A 16,356-nucleotide genomic window follows, 5' to 3' on the forward strand; every position below is an offset into this window, starting at 1 on the left:
GCCCCCCCCCCTCGGAGCAACCTCTACTCGTCTGACAGTGCTGTCCGCAAAGTTGCTGGAGGCTCTGCGATGCATGGCCCTAGTGGGTTTCTCAGACCAGTAGGTGGCCTTCGCAAAAGTTCTGGGTTTATGATCTGTGGTTCTTTCTCGCCCGCACTCCACGATCGCGTGTCTAAGCCTCGCCTTCGGGGTACTGTCAGGCACATCTGCCATCGACATCGCATCCATGTCCTCGGTAGTTGACGCTAGACAAATTTGAACTAGACTAGTCGCAATACGGATCCAAATTCAACAAGACCCAAAGCGGACCAGGCCCACAGACGACCCTAAAAATAGACCGGTGATACATATTATCACTCATGCGGAACGTATGTAGACCCCCACCCACCCCCGGTCCCGCTCCAGATAAAACTACGGTAGATACCATGTATCAGATATGATAGGTGTAGAGTTTCAGCCAATCAGAGGCAGGCTCAGTTTAACATAGATTCAGTATGTATTACAGAAAGGCAGATGTAGGGCGGCCGTGGAACCTTCTAGAAGGTTCTAGAAGGCTCCATCCGCCTGAACTGCGGGGGCGGCACTTCTCGTTTTGCGCGCCCTCCCCCAAGCTAGCGTTTCCTGAAATACTGGTAGCACTTGTTGGCCCCAGCAACCTGACCAGGAGGAGCCCTTGCCAACAATCGCCCAGCTACGCGCCGAGATCGATCGGCTGAACCAAGCGATGGCCGATCGCACGAAAGTGCCGAGCCATCTGCCCAAGCTCACGGGCGAGAGGGGGGAAGACGTCCGCGAATGGCTGTTCTTGATCGAGAACGCCATCCGCATCAACAACATTCCAATCGAAGACACGAGCGCGCGTCTTCCTGGAATCGCCGGATCGGCAATGGAAAAGCGGGCATCCGGATGGTTCCTGCACTGGTCGTCGACAACTCGAGCGGCGGAGCACACGTGGAAAATTTTCCGTGAGCATGTGCTCCAACACTTCGAAGCGTCGAATTACCAGTCTGTCCTGCGCGAGAAGCTTCAACGCCTCAAGCAGACAGCGGACATCGAGACCTACAACGGCGAGTATTCAGCCTTGATCTTCAGACTTGAAGGAATGAGCGTGCTTGACCAAGTACTATACTACGCGAACGGGTCTCAAGCCGCGCACGCGTAGCTAAGTCAAGCTCGAGAGCCCAGAGACCCTGAGCGACGCAATGGACCTTGCTGTCAAGTATGAGGTGAGACAATTCGTCGACGAGTGGCGCGAACGCCGCACTCGCCAAGACAAGCGGAAGCCGTCCACTGATCACGTGCCGAGGCACGACAAGTCGTTCAAGGGTAAAACGCTCCGTGGTAAAGGGCGTTTCAAGGCGAAGACTAGCTCGAAACGAGCCGCAGGTCGTACCTGTTTCCACTGCAAGAACCTGGCCACATCAAGACCAACTGCTTCCTTTGGAAGAAGGAGCAAGAGAAGCAGGGAAACGGGCAGCCACGTCAGTGAATGAGGGGTCCTGTCGTGGAGAACGTAGCCGGATCAGTTAAGTTTGAGAATGTCAGCCTTAACGTTCTGAGCGAAACCCTCTCGTCTTCAAGTCGCGTCCACTGTTCTCCGTAGAGGGGGAAATCATCGTTAGTGGCGCGACCATTTCGACCCAATAGATGCTGTTGGACTGTGGAGCAACCACAATCTACGTGTCCAGACAGTGGGTCGAGAAACATCGACGCAAGGCCACAAAGTTCAATGGTAAGAACATTCGTGTGAAACTTGGAGACAACCAGATTGTCGAGATGGAACTGGAGGTACTTCCCCTCGAAATCATGGTGTCTGGGTTGGGCGAGGCATACAAGTGTATCGCTGTCGTCTACGCCATACCCGACGAATTCGACTACATCCTTAGAATCCTATTTTCCGAGAATACGCAACCGCAGATCGACTGGAGAGGTCGATGTATCGAAGGAACGCAAGTGAAGGCTCTGCATTGAAAGCGAACAGGGGAAACCAGTGGACCGATCGAGGAAGGCGGACCGGTGATTGCCTCCGGGCTTCGGAGATCTGTCAAGGCGAAAGGCCTATCGGCAAAAAGACCCGATTCCTGTCGAGGTGCCGCGCTGGAAATGGATGTGAAGTCCGCGGCTGAAACGTTTTGCGACGAAACGCAGAAAGAGAGCCCAAGAGTTGTTTGCGAACAACCAGGAGACGCGTCAGCCGGCAAGCGCTCGGCGGTGAAGGACAACTTGGAATTGTCGAAACTCGGTGGTACTGTACGAGAGGCTGGAGATGGCAGCAGTACTGGGGACAGAGGCACTGTCGTGGAAAATATGTTCACGATGGGTGTCGTTGACGAAGCTGGTGTCCAGACGAAGTTCATCACTCGCAAGAAACTACGAAAGTTCCTGAGAATCAAGACCAAGTCGATCAATGAACCTGACTTTATGTTGATTCTGACGAACGTGACGATCAAGCAAGTTGCTCGCTCACTGCAACGGCAAGATCAACTCGACAACGTCGGACGTGCGAAAACACAACGGTATCTGGATATGGACTGGGATAGCTTCAAGGGGAGTCCCGCGTATCAGTTACTCATGGAGTATATGGACAATGTGTTCCGTCCTGAACTCCCGGAAGGTTTACCCGAGAAATGCGAGATTGAGCATAGGATTGACGTGGAGGATTCGAATCTTGCAATGTATCGGCAGCAGTGGCGCCAATCGCCAGAGCAGCAACGCGAGATTGTGCGTTGGGTTGTAGACATGGTGAAGAAGAAGCTCATCCGTCCAAGCATCAGTCCACATGCTGCTCCAACCTTCTGTGTACGAAAACCAGTTGGCTGGAGGATTGTACACGACTACCGGTACTTGAACTCCAACACTGTACGCCAAAGTATCCCAATGACGAGGAAGGAGGACATTCTTGACGCGATGTCCGGAGCGTACTGGTTTTCCACTATGGATTTGATGTCCGCGTACTATCAAGTACGTATGCGTGAAGAGGATATCAAGTTCACAGCATTTCAAGCGCCAAACGGACTCTGGGAGTATCTTGTTCTGCTCATGGGAGTCTGTAATGCGCCAGCGACGATGCATCGTTAAACGTCAAAGCTGTTCCGAGGTTTGGAAAACACCAAGTCGTTTTATGATGACATCTACGTTTTCACGAAGTCTCAGAGCATTGACGACCACTTGAAGGCGTTGCGCAAGACATTAAATATCCTGCGTGACAACAAGTTGTACGTCAAGCTTGCCAAGTATGTCTTCTGTGCCGACGAGATTCCGCGTCTTGGGGACTTCGTAGGACGCAACGGTGTACGGATGGATCCGGACAAGGTACAAACCATCAAGGACTGGCCAGTACCACGAACACAAGAGGAACTTCACAGCTTCCTTGGGTTGACTGGTTACGTCCAACGATTTTGTCCAGACTTCGCAGCATTTACTGCAACAATGTTCACTCTCTTGAAGAAGAAGAACTAGAGGAACGCGAAGATCCAATTCAATGATGAGCAGTTGAAGAATTTCAAGGAGCTGAAGAGGCGACTGTGAAATCCTTCAGTGTTGCACCTCCCTAACTTCAGCCAGTCCATGCATCTGCGCACTGATGCAAGCAAATTCGCTGTTGGTGGAGTATTATTCCAAGTCGTGGACGGAGTTGAGCGACCCATCGCGTATACCAGTCGAAAGATGAAATCCGCGGAGCTCAACTATCCAACACAGCAGCAGGAGCTACTTGCTATCGTACACGCGTTAGCAGCTTTTCGAATTTACTGCTGGGACAAACCACCGATCGTCGAGACGGACCACAAAAGTCTCGAAGGGTTGTTCACACAGAAGATGGCGAACCGCCGATTGGCTAGGTGGTACGACATTCTAGCTGAGTACCAACCCACGTTCTCGTATCTTCCAGGTGCGAAGAACGGAATCGCGGATGCATTGAGCAGCAGACCTGACTTGCAGCCAGATACGAAGTATTTCCATGACCTGCGTGTGTCCAGCTTCAACGACACTTCCTTCAGACTTGCTCTTAGTCAAGTGTCTACAGATTCAGAGCTGCTGAAGAGAATCAAGGGTGCTTACGTCAAAGATCGAGATGTCCAGACAATCCGGGCAGCAATCCAGCGACGTACAAGCATCTCAAAGTCGAAGGAAAAACACCAGCACCACAAGCTATACCGGTACTATTCGGAGGCAAACGGCTTGCTGAATAGCGTATCCGGGGGATGACCATCCTCGAATCGCTGTCCCAACGATGTGAAGTTGAGACCAATCGATAATCAAGGAGAGTCATGACACCAACTACAGTGGCCATCCTGGTACCGAGCGAACGTACTTGACGTTAGTACGACGCTGGTACTGGTCCAAGATGCTCAAGTCGATCCAAACGTTTATTGCTGACTGCGAACCCATGTCGACGAAACAAGCCAAGGCTGACAAAGCCTCCTGGTTTACTCGAACCATTGAGTATTCCCGATGAGCGCTGGAGATCGATCTCCATGGACTTCGTAACAGATTTGCCTAGAACGAAGCGTGACGTTGATTCGATTTGGGTCGTCGTCGACCGACTGACCAAGAGATGCCACTTTGTGCCGACAACGAAGAAGGTAACAGCCGAAGGCGTTGCCCGTCTCTTCATCGACAACATTTGGAAATTTCACGGTATGCCGACGAATATTGTATCCGACCGAGATAGTTGCGAAAATTCTCTGTGGTGGCAACACGTCTTCAAGTCTATCGTCACGTCACTCAGCATGACAGTAGCACAGCGGGCCCAAGGCGACGGACAAACTGAGCGAATGAATCGAACGCTCGAAGAGTATCTGCGATGCTTCGTCAGTCCACGTCAAGACGACTGGGACAGTCACTTAGCGAGCGCTGAGTTTGCTATCAGCTCAACGGTGAACTCCAGTACTAAGCTCGCACCGTTCGAGGCAGATCTAGGGTATATCCCGTTGAATCCGCTACAGCTTGCAGCGAAGCAACTCGATGCGGTTGCAAAGAGTCGTCGTAGCACTGAGTTTCACGAGCGCCAAGCAGCTATTCTTTTTAGCTGCCGTGAAACACTTGCTCAAACGCAAGAGCGAATGCGTGATGTCTACGACAAGAACCGACAAGAACAAGTCTTTGAGGTTGGCGACCGTGTGTACTTAAGCACCAAACACTTGGACCCCAAGCACACCGGTCTGCCAGCATCCACTAAGCTCGGTCCGAAGTGGATTGGACCTTACTCTGTTGTGCGGAAGATACACAGCCATGCTTACGAACTCAACATTCAAGCTGGCAACAAGCTTCACCCAGTATTCAATACGGGTTCGCTGGAGCCGTACAACGCCGCCACGCTTGTCACGGCCCAACGAGGTTGTACTGGCGGATGGAAGTATCGGCCAGATCGTCAAACGCTTGGTGAAGAAGAGGACACACAAGCGACGAACCCAATTCCTTGTGGAGTGGGTGGGAGAAGAGAAGCAGACCTGGAAACCGGTTGAAAACTTGTCACAAGTCCCAGATCTAATCGTAGGGTTTGCGACTGCAAGGCACAAGAAACGAAAGAGAAAATGAAGTAAAATCAATTTAACAAAGGCCTACATGTATTCCCGTACTACATTCCCTCCAAGTTGAAGCTACTGCTGCATCAAGCGACTCTTCCGGTTACGCGCCGTCTTCGAAGTGGGTTTGCGGTGGCGACACACGTACCAAAGTTGAAGCTGAACACGACTAATCCACTTTCCACTCTCAATCCAAAGGTAGTTTGAGAGAGGAGACACTTCCATCGGTGGATCGTGGTCAGCCGAGTACCCACCAAGCACGACCAGGCGAGCATTGGGACCAGTCTTCACCACGACGAAACAGTGACCGATGTCATCCTGGCCCGCGCTCACCCGGAACCAAGGCTTCAAAAAAGTGTTTCAGAGTCGCAACACTCCCGATGGATTCATGAAGAATATTGGGAAGCATGATGCCTTAGTCCAGCGAAACACTTTGGTGCTGAAGCGTTTTCCAGAACTCCGTGACGTCTTCGCGAGATACGCCAAACGCAATCGCCTCGGGACGAGTTTTCACATACTCATCTCACATCTCCATGGTAACCAGATTGGGCCGACCAAGATGGTACAGTGCGCAGCGGAACGCATCCATGAAACACGTACCAGCTTCGGAAGCACTAGCACAAACGTCGTACCACCCCACTCGTCGCCATTTTGCATCATGTACCGCGTCGATTCCTTGTCCAGCGACTCCATCCAGACTGTACTTGCTGATAGAAAAATGCTGTCGATATACAGTGGGGGGGACTCGCTGGGCCGGGTGTCTCGCTGAAGTTGACTGACTGAACTCGTGCAAGCGCCGTGGATTGCACGGTTTCGACTTGCTCATCTTTGGAAATGATAGTTTTCTTTTCTTGGGCTTTTCTCGGATGCAGCAGGGTCGCGCACAACCAAGAACATACCCGTTAAACGAACCTGCAGCAAAATATTCGCTATTTCTTCAGGAATTATCGTTTTAACAACCTCATCAAATCGGCCCACTGTCACTTTCCAGTGAAGAAAAGAATTCGCGTCCGCCAATAGTGACGGGGTTCGTCACTGACAAATCGGAACAATGAATACGCACTCAGCCATTGGAGCTGGGGACGCCGAACACAAATATCCATAACTACCGGTAGTGACAGTAGTGCGCCTTCACTGAAAATCAGATCGATCGTTTCCTGCGAGAAGGAATCTTCACTGTGAGCCCGCGCTTCTCGGAATTTATTGAAGCTCCTTCGAACGATAAAAATATCGTTTAGGAGCAATGCTGGAGTAATAATGAATGCAAACCCACGACAAAAAACACTCGAGCACCATTATTTTTTTCCTGTCCTTAGCGAGCGTTGATTATGACCAATAGCAGCGCTTTATTTAAAACAGATGGCTGTGCGTTAATGTGAGCTTATTATACTTGTAGGAGGGGCTGATAAGGAGGCAATAGGAAGAGCGACAGCGTACAAATAGGTAGAGCTGTTCGACCGAAATGTTATTAGCAGCCCTCAGCGGTGGGCCACTTTGGAGGTAGTGGAGACAGGTCATTTACAAACGGAATACATGTATTTAACCCCTTGGTTCCCGGCGAAATGTATCGAAAACGAGATAAATAATGTCGTAACTTACGACATGTCCATGTCATTACTTGTTTGTATGTGGCATATGTTCGACGTGCGTATAGGTGTATAAGTTTTTGACAGGTTGCTCTCTCAGAAGTCGTAAGTTATACTTCTTAGTAGCTAGCAGAAAACACTGTATGTCGTAAGTTGCCCCACATTAGAAAGTACAGCGGGAAGATCTGCTGCACATCGGGGAAAAGTGGTGCACAGAGCTGTTTTATGAATCCAGATCAGTAGAATAGACAGAACAAAAAGTACAGATGCTCAAGGAAATGTGTATTACGACATGACAAGCGCCCACACTCTTTTGATGTCACGCTGGCAAGCCTACTCTTGTTCACTCTCATGTTCATCACCGCCGTCTTCCTCATCTTCACGAAGTCGCAACTCTCGACGGGTCTTCTTGTGCACACCTGCCTTCTTCCCCGGGCGTCGCAAGACAACTCTCTTTCCTAGTGTTGCAGGAATGTTTTGGCCGCAGTCGAAGTCGTCGTGCCAGATCTCAAAGCACGTTTTAGCTACACCCTTGTACTGACGTCGTATCTTGCTGCACAGCCAGCACTTTGCATCGTCAATAGAACAGCGTTCGCAAAAGTAAGTTGTAGCAAACGACTTCTTCTTTCGATCCGTGCGCAACAGGGCACACACCTTGCAAGATCGCTGGCGACGCTTCTGAATGCCCGTAACGGTCACCCAGTCGTCGGCCTGCTCGACAGCATGTGTCAGACGTAGTTGGGGGCGCTTTCGCTTCTGGCTGCTAGGTGTCGGTGTTGCAACAATACCAGCGAAGTCCTCCACTTTCAGCTGCAGTAATTGGTTTTGCAGGACTCCGAACCATTCTCCTCGCTTCATCACCGGCGTTCCAGCGATACGTGCAGCCTCTTTGTGCGAAATAAACGCATTTACAAGTGCCAAATCCACGAAGCCTAAAAAAAGGCTTTTGTAGTATTTCTTGAACTTCGTAGACTTCTGCAAAGAGTACTTTTGTAGGCGGAGTTGATCATGCACATCAACTCCGCCCATCCAACGTTGATAGTCGGTTACAGCCGCCGGGCAGGGCACGGTAATTGTACCAACGCGCTTGACGTTTCGTGTAATAGTCGTCTCTGTCATTGCCGAGCCTGTGCACAGGTAATGCACAGGTTTCCGGTCCCACCAGTGAAATGCAACCATATTTGGAATGGCGACAGAACGAGAAAACGTGAACATGCCTCGGGGAACGCTTGCTGGACGTGACTTGCGTTTCTCTTTGACATTTGCATCATATCCAAGCCGGTTGGTCATTATCGTGCCTATCACGTACACTTGCATGCCCAGTAGCTCGATAGCAAGTAGAATTGACGAATAGAAGCGGTCGATAGCTACTGCGTGCCATGGAAGCCGGGTGTTGGGACCAAGCAATGTCTTCAAATTTCTAACGACTGCAGCCGCACCGGTCTTATGGTCAAATGCTGAATGCTCTCCATCTCTTCTTTTGCCCGCATACAGCTCAAATCTAGTAACATACGACATAATTGGTGAGAAACCAATCTAATGTCATAACTTACGACGTAAGTAAAAAAACCCAAACCTGTGGCAGTACGCGGTCCTTGAATCACACACCATAAACATTTTCGAGCCATACCGATGAGGCTTATCGGGCATGAACATTCTAGTCGTGTTTCTTTTAGAAGTAGAAGGCAGAACACCCTCGTCAAAAGCGAACACTGCCGGGAGGGTCCACGCAATCAAGAAACGATTCTGCATTGGCTCGACTACCATTCGCAACTTCCAGAGCCTGTCTCGCGTACGCTCCGCCTCGTTGTCCACAAAGTGCAAGTCGCGCAACATGTCTTGACATCGATTCCGGCCCATGAACCTTCCAAAATTACCTGCAGGAACGGCCCCATCCTCCACCATCGACCAGTGAGCGGCAAAACGTCGCTTTTGCGGGCAGAGCATGCGCGCAATCAGGAGACCTATCACGTGTAAGATCTCGTGCGTCTCGTATCCCGGCTTTTCCTTCAAACGCCGACTAATCTGCTTAACCGTCTCCTTTCTCCGATCGTGTTGCTTTGCATGAATTCTTTCTGCACGTCTGGTGACTTGCTGAAGACCATACCGATTCGTCTCTGCAGCTATCTTGACCCATAGCGACTTGGGCATAAAGTAAAAGAATGTAAGTAGTGGAGAGTGGCAAACGTTTAGTAGCTCAGCGACCGGTCGTGCCTCTTCCATATTCAGACCAGAGTACGCTTCGACACCCTCCTCAAACTCGTGAGTGACTGGAGACCACTCCATTGAACGTAACGCGTCCTCACGTTGCTGCTTGGCTTGACTGTTGAGGGCATCACTGCCTACTTGAAGTGAGTCAATGAACGCTGCGTCCATTGGCACAGCGTCATCTTCTGATAGCTCATCCAATTCTTCAGGTACTTCACAATCATTGCCATCATCGTCATCATTGTCTTCTTCAATGTCGTCATCACTGTCTCCAGAGCTAAAGCTCTCGTAGTCACTCAGGTCTTTGTCGTCAGTCACAAAATTTACATCCTTCTTGACAGGATGACGGGGGCGTAGGACAGGACAGGTCGGCGTAGCTGGCACACGAACAGGTTGGGAAGCGTGCTTGCGTACGGGTTGGGCGTCAGGCTCACGTGTAGGTTGGGCGACGGGCACAGTGACAGGTAGGGCGGTCGGCACAGCTATAGGCTGTGCGGGCACTGGACTGTCAGGCGGGGAAGCAGCGCCAACATCCGACTGAGCGTCACTCTCGGGTCCAGATGACAGAAACTGCAGGTTTGTCGCTGCGTCTCGAAGCTCTCCGGGCGACAAATTAAAAGCCCGAGTAACTGCTGCCTGTGAAAGCTCGACTTCAGAGCTATTGCAGCTGCTTGGGGTGCCAAACAGATCATTCATGGTTTGCTGTGACAGCTCAGCACTTGTGTCGATCTGCGACGCACGTACGTCCTCTAAACAATTATCGGCGGCGTATTTACTGGAAGTGACGGCGTCTTCAGTAGCAGAGGCAGCGGCGCTCTCGTCATCGTCGGCTACTACGTCAACAGCGACCTCATCGTCTGCAGCGTTGGCTTCCTCTGCGCTCTCCGGCTCATCCAATATTCCTGTCTCTAATGCATACGCCACCACAGCCTCCTCTCCAACTAACACCTTTGAACCATCTGCACTTACGTACTTCCCTTTAGTTTGTATCCCGGTTGGTCGCTTGTACTTCCATCCCACAGCTCGAAGTTGTCGCCAAAAGTGGCCAAAGTCAATGTTGCGCGCCACCGCAGCAACGGCGGCTGTTTTGGTTCGTTTTCCAGGCCGGATGCGAGCCATCGAGCAAATTCTGTAATGGGCTGTGGGCCACTGAGTGGCAACTGGATACTTTCCCGCGTATCCCATCTTTTCCGCGCGTCCCTGATCCCTGGCTCGTTTTTGGATTTTTCTCACTTACCGGTTGAACTTTATCGATTTCAAATGACTTGATTAAAGTCAAGGATTTCCATTTTTGAGCCATTTTCTAATGTTATTCCAATTATGTCGTAAGTTACGACATAAAAAAAGAGTCATGTCGTAAGTTACGACGTCGGGAACCAAGGGGTTAACTGGATCAGCTAAGGGCTATTTTTACTTTTAGCAATAACTATGAGATGTGCTAGTAATCTTACCCGTAAACGTCGAGCAGGGGCGTTCGCTTAGGACAGGGGCGATGCGGTACGTGGTGTGGAATTGATGACCTGGTTAATTTTTGGTACATTCGTGGGCGTTTGGCCAAGCACAAAAACACTATATATAGCAGTGGCATTTAAGGTTGAAGAAAAAATTAGCATGGCGACTGCAGCAAGATCGGCGGCATCAATGCGTTCGTGGGGATCCGCTTGCTTTCGTTAAGCGATGGACTGGGCTGATGTTAACTTACGCACTAGCTTCTGCGCGTAAGAAGGTGTTTCGCTCGACCGCAGGACTGACAATAGATCAGCAGCTTCAAATGACCGCACAGTTGCAAGCTCAAGGTGACGATGTCCTCAAGGTAAATCCATCGACGTACTATCTTAACTCAACATGCCTAACACATTTTGCACTCAATAGACCATTCGTCAAATGAAAAAGACGTCAAAGAACCAAAAGCAGACAACGAAAACAAACACTCTAAAGGTGCGACAAATAACGAACAGAACAGAAGAAATGTCATTTATTAACGCACAATATTACGCAGTTCGAATGGCTTCAGGAACACAGCCACCTGAAAAAGTTAGAAGAGGTGTGGGAGGAACTGTACTTGCCATGTAGTTCGACTTGTATTTAACAAAGCTCGATGCTACAGAACTGCTCCAAGGATCTCGAATCGTTGCTGCTGCGCATGTACAATGAGGCGAGTACAGCACGAGAGTCAAGCACAAATAACGTTATTACGCCCCGTTCTGGTGGTGATAACCAACGGGACGTCGACGATGACAGTGGCAAAAGTCCCGTGTCTGCGTCCATATCTACCAGCACAATTTACGCTGCGGAATTGGAAGACCTCATTCGGACAGAACAACTCAACCGCGTTGCGTTAATCAACCAAGTGGCATCAGAACGGGAGCAGGTACAACGCTGTCTCCATTGTTGACAAGATAATACCGGGGTTGTTCCTGACCTGTATGATTAACTACTGTAGAGAGCAGCTTTAAAGCAGTTCCTGTCCGCTTTTACTCAAGAACACGGTAACAACTGCCTCTCTGAGGAGAAACCCCGGAGCTTATCGAAGGAAATGCAGGTATTGCCGAGCTTGGGCCTCCGGTTTAGTAAATTCTCATTTATTGTAACGTTATTATAGGTCAATGTACGCCAGCTGATCTACGACGCTGTCATCGGGCGTCAAATGATTGAAGCTACGTTGGAAGAAAAAGTACAGTCGTGCGAGCGAGAGTTCGATGCTTGCTATCGTAAGGTATTAGATACCCTACGGAGCGGTGCCTCAGTAGTAAGTGGAGATAAACAGCAGAGTCAAGAGCAGAGAATCGCTGCAATGCTCGACGCAGCAGGAGCGAACGAGTGCGCTGACGAGATGCTGAGACTTGAGATATACCAAGCATTTCAAAAGGTTTTCGACCAGCTTGAACAAGATCTTGCAGAAGACGGGAGAGAATTCGTCAGCGCTGCATCTGCTAGTGACGCAGCTGGTAACATTGAAGCTGCATCGTCCAGAAGTGGTGGGTGGAATGAAGCAGAGGAAGAGCTATTTCTCACCGTTCTTCGCAGCTATGAGAAGAAACAAGGAGCTGGTAAAAATAGTTTATTATTGTACGATCAACTCGCGTTAGTACTGCCCACTGTCCCTCTCTTGGAGATAAAGAAACACGTGAAATTCCATCAGCATCTTCGCTTCTTTCAAGAGAAACGGAAGGATCGACAACGGGCATTTAAACGGAAAGTGGACGAGCTTCAGAGTAAAGCCAGTTGCAGATTTCGTTTATCTGCTGAGCAAGAGAAAGAGCGAGTACGGAGGCTGCAAGAGCTGAGTGAGATGCAGCAGCAATGCGAACAACGGCACCAACAGGTTTCTCAGTGGCGCGAGACGAAAGAAGCCAAAGAACGGATAGAACGACAGCAACGGGAGATTGAACAATTACTAGAAACTCAGAGACAGCGTGAGGGAGAAGTGCAATGGCAACGAAGACATGATCAACAGAAGTATGCTGTCGACGAGTATAAAAAAGGGAAAATACTGCAGAAAATAGCCGAGGAGAACCGTACGATGGAAGAAGAGCAACGACGAGAACGAGAACGAGCGCTTCAAAGTGTCGTTAATGCTGAAAGAGTGCAGTACCGACACGACGAACTCCAGGTTCGTATGGGTTGTATTATTTTTTTTTAGTACTTGAAAAAGTTTTATACTCATTTGGATTGTTGTAGCGCAAAATGGACGAGTTGAAACATCAAGAACTTGATCAAGCTCGTTTGGAAGAACAGCGATTGGCCAGGCTGAACGAGTTGAAGGAGACAACACCTTACGCTCAGATCGTCGCCAACATAACAGTACGAATATTTGAAAAAGTATTTTTTTTACTGTTATCGCATATATTTTTTCTTTGTGTCACTGTAGCCAGACCCGGAACGCACTCGACAGGAGACTGCTGCCTTCCGTGCTAACGTCGAAGCTACCCAGGAAGGTCTTCCAATTACTGTACGAAGTTGGCCTTCCCCTTTTCGTCGCTAGTGTACTCATCTTTGTTACTGTAATAGGAAACGGGATTGTTTCCGAGTCATGGATACGACTGTGAGACGCTATTCAAGAACGCAAGATTCAAACTGGGCATTGCTCTACGGGTATGTTATTGCTACATTGTAGACCTTGGATGTCTCTGCTTACTCTTTTTTTTTTAAAGAATGCTGGGTTAAACTCGAGTGAGTATGCGCGTCAAGCACTAGCAAATGTCAAGGTCTGCAACGTAGGAGCGTACAGAAATCACGTTGCCGAACCTACCAAGCTTTGGTAATAACCTCTAAGTTAAAAAAAAACTTTTTATTTAAAAAAAAAACAAATGTTTAAGCGACGAGTTGTAAGGCACCTAAATCATAAAATAGGTTCGATCCAGTAGCCAGTTGCGTGTTAAATTTGTGCAAACTTTTCATCGCTCGTTTTCGCAGTCCGAATTGTTCCTGCGCCGTCGTTTGGATCATATTTTCCACTTGTTGCAGTCTCGAAGCCAGCTCCGCCTTTGACAGCGCGGCATTCTGCGCTTGTATCGACTGCGACGCTGCAGCTTGTCGTCTGTGCGTTCGATTCATCCACTTGACACAATTCATCTGAAGTCGACGCGTGCGTTTGTCTGCATGAGAAGAGGCTTTGACACTCTGCATCGCCTCTTTAAGCTGAGATCGTTCCCTTTTTAAGTCTTGCAAAGAGCTCATCGCTTGAGCAAAGCGCGTATTACTAAAACTAAATCTTCCAAGAGTCTGGAAAATAATGTAACAATAAGTGAGATGTTACCAACCATTACCAGCTAATTGTTACATAAGTTACCAAATGCGTGTCTCGACTCCAAAGTCTCCAGTCGAATGTGTCATACATTCCCGATAGTTTGTCCTCGTCACTTGGACGGTTTATTATCTTTTGACAGTGTCCCTCCTCTCGTGTCAAGAGATTGCGACTCGCATTGTGGCGTTGCAACCGGCAGCTCAACACGCCTGTGTCGGTGTCCAGCGCTTCCTGGCCTTTGGACAGCAGTGTGCGAGCGCGTTTCTGCCATATTGGGCCTAAACAAACTCCCTGTTCAGCGTTACGAGCCACACACGCCACTCGACAAAGCTCCTGTACGTCCATGAACTCCCAAATGTGTTGTTTACATTCATCCGCGAGCTCCAGCAGCATGCTTGTCGCTTTCTTATCCTTCTATTAAATCCTAATATTTTTAGTAAATTTAGAATTTTTGTTTCAGAAAAAAAAACTCTCAACATGGCTACTTTCAGTAATTTGTATGATAAAAGCGGCTCGAATTTCGCTTGTTGCGGAGGCTGTACCTTGTCTCAATACGAGGACGCTTACAATGGAGAATTTACGACGGGATCGCTCGTTCCATCAGCTGATAACGACCAGCAGCCGGCGTGTTTGGTGACATTCCCGTATGATCCTGCACTGAAAGAACAAGTTGGTGAACGACGTGTAAGAAGAGATCGACCAATAGGCGCCAGCTATCCGATCGACAATTACTATGTACAACTATCTATGCTGCGAATAAGGCGGAGCTTGCCGTTCTCAAAACGAAGACTCATACGGGAAATGTCAATGTACAAAACCATGGGGAGACACTGGCAATATTTCAGGAAACGCTAGCTTGGGGGAGGGCGCGCGAAACGAGAAGTGCCGCCCCCGCAGTTCAGGCGGATAAAACCTTCTAGAAGGTTCCACGGCCGCCCTACATCCGCCTTTCTGTATTACATACTGAATCTATGTTAAGCTGAGCCTGCCTCTGATTGGCTACAACTCTACACCTATCATATCTGATACACTCACCCTCCCTCTGGCGTGCGCGTCCCCTCAGTCTTGCCATTCCCGAAATTGCGCTGAAGGCCAGAGGTGCCGTTCCCCGTCGAATTAGTCCGACCCCGCGTTTACCCACGCCTGCCTTGTGCGGGCCTGTTTACTTGGGGCTTAGATAGGTCCGTCCTGGGGGATGGCTGTGCCTACTGCGTCTGCTGCTGCCGCTACTAGCTCGCCTTCCGCCGCTCCCTCACCTCGCTCGCCGCCGCCGCCTGCTCCTGCTGCAGTTCCAGCTGCCATGGTCAATGCTCCTGCTGGTGCTGTAACCCCGCTGTCACCCGTACGGTCGTCTATTGCTCCCTCGTCGCCTGTACGGGCTCCTGTTGTTTCCTCGTCGCCTGTATGGGCTCCTGTTGCCCTCTTGTCGCCTGTACGGGCTCCTGTTGCTCCATTCCCAAGCGACGCGGCTGCCGAAGCTCCTGGCTCAAGTCTTGTGCCTCCCCGTTCGTCTACGTCTCCTGTTGGCTCCTCTTCGGCTACGCCTCACGACGCCTCTGCGTCGTTGCCGCCCACCGTGCTCCAGCAACTCATCTACGAGGTCACGTTTGAAGGGTTGTGTGGAGATGACGTTGGTGGTTATGCTGCGGCCGATGATGCTAGTGATGATAGCGTTGCAGCTGAGGATGTTCCTCTTCAAGAGGTTGGATTGTTTAGCGACGGAGATGAGGAGGACACCCAACGGACGAAGCGCGCTCGGCTTCGTCGTGGCGATGAGACGTCGGACCGGCATCCCTTTTTGCTTCCCAAAGCTCCGGAGAGACATCCAACCACGAACCATCGCAACCACTATAATCCGGATGCTCCTTGGGATTATGCGATCTCGGCTGGAATTACACGCTTGCTTGATGTCGAAGGGGAATCACCGCACCGCTGCTATCTTGTTCAGTGGAAAGGTCGTCCGATGCAGATGGCGATGCGATAATCGCATTGATCAATGGCATTTTGAAAAGAAGGTTAGAATTTATCCCGACTGGGTCAACAAATCAATTTATCCTACCCGATTGTCGCCCCCCCCCCCCCCGAATCCGGGCGGTGTATAATGTGTCTCAACACGTATATCCGTGGCAGCCACAAATCAAAACCAACGGTCCGAGCGGGGGAGAATTATGGACCTACAAGAGCGCGTTACAAATAAGTGCCCTCTGGCTGTGTGTGATGTCGAAGATAGTCGTTGCGTCGGATGTCTCCCAAGACGATGTCTGGCAGTCAGCCCCGCCTTCGAAGCCTT

The 16,356-nt window shown here is 49.9% G+C and overlaps 3 protein-coding genes across 3 annotated transcripts; 2 read left to right on the plus strand and 1 right to left on the minus strand.

Annotated features, from left to right (window-relative positions):
• Window positions 1-10,930: 10,930 nt before the first annotated feature.
• PITG_16392 (uncharacterized protein) lies at window positions 10,931-13,584 on the plus strand (the record flags this gene model as incomplete). The annotated part of the gene is made up of 10 exons (XM_002897398.1): window positions 10,931-10,964; window positions 11,029-11,132; window positions 11,192-11,257; window positions 11,427-11,690; window positions 11,763-11,861; window positions 11,922-12,932; window positions 13,001-13,123; window positions 13,191-13,271; window positions 13,331-13,414; window positions 13,474-13,584. The coding sequence occupies 10 exons, from the start codon at window positions 10,931-10,933 to the stop codon at window positions 13,582-13,584; spliced, it is 1,977 nt and encodes a 658-aa protein (XP_002897444.1).
• Window positions 13,585-13,633: 49 nt separating this feature from the next.
• Window positions 13,634-14,459, minus strand: PITG_16393 (uncharacterized protein; the record flags this gene model as incomplete). Its single annotated transcript, XM_002897399.1, has 3 exons — window positions 13,634-14,044; window positions 14,112-14,181; window positions 14,260-14,459. The coding sequence occupies 3 exons, from the start codon at window positions 14,457-14,459 to the stop codon at window positions 13,634-13,636; spliced, it is 681 nt and encodes a 226-aa protein (XP_002897445.1).
• Window positions 14,460-14,543: 84 nt separating this feature from the next.
• PITG_16394 (uncharacterized protein) lies at window positions 14,544-16,050 on the plus strand (the record flags this gene model as incomplete). Its single annotated transcript, XM_002897400.1, has 2 exons — window positions 14,544-14,750; window positions 15,244-16,050. 2 exons carry the CDS (start codon window positions 14,544-14,546, stop codon window positions 16,048-16,050), a joined length of 1,014 nt encoding a protein of 337 aa, XP_002897446.1.
• Window positions 16,051-16,356: the final 306 nt, after the last annotated feature.

The sequence above is a fragment of the Phytophthora infestans genome, genomic scaffold (genome assembly GCF_000142945.1).
Source record: "Phytophthora infestans T30-4 supercont1.45 genomic scaffold, whole genome shotgun sequence".
Lineage (NCBI taxonomy): Eukaryota > Oomycota > Peronosporomycetes > Peronosporales > Peronosporaceae > Phytophthora > Phytophthora infestans.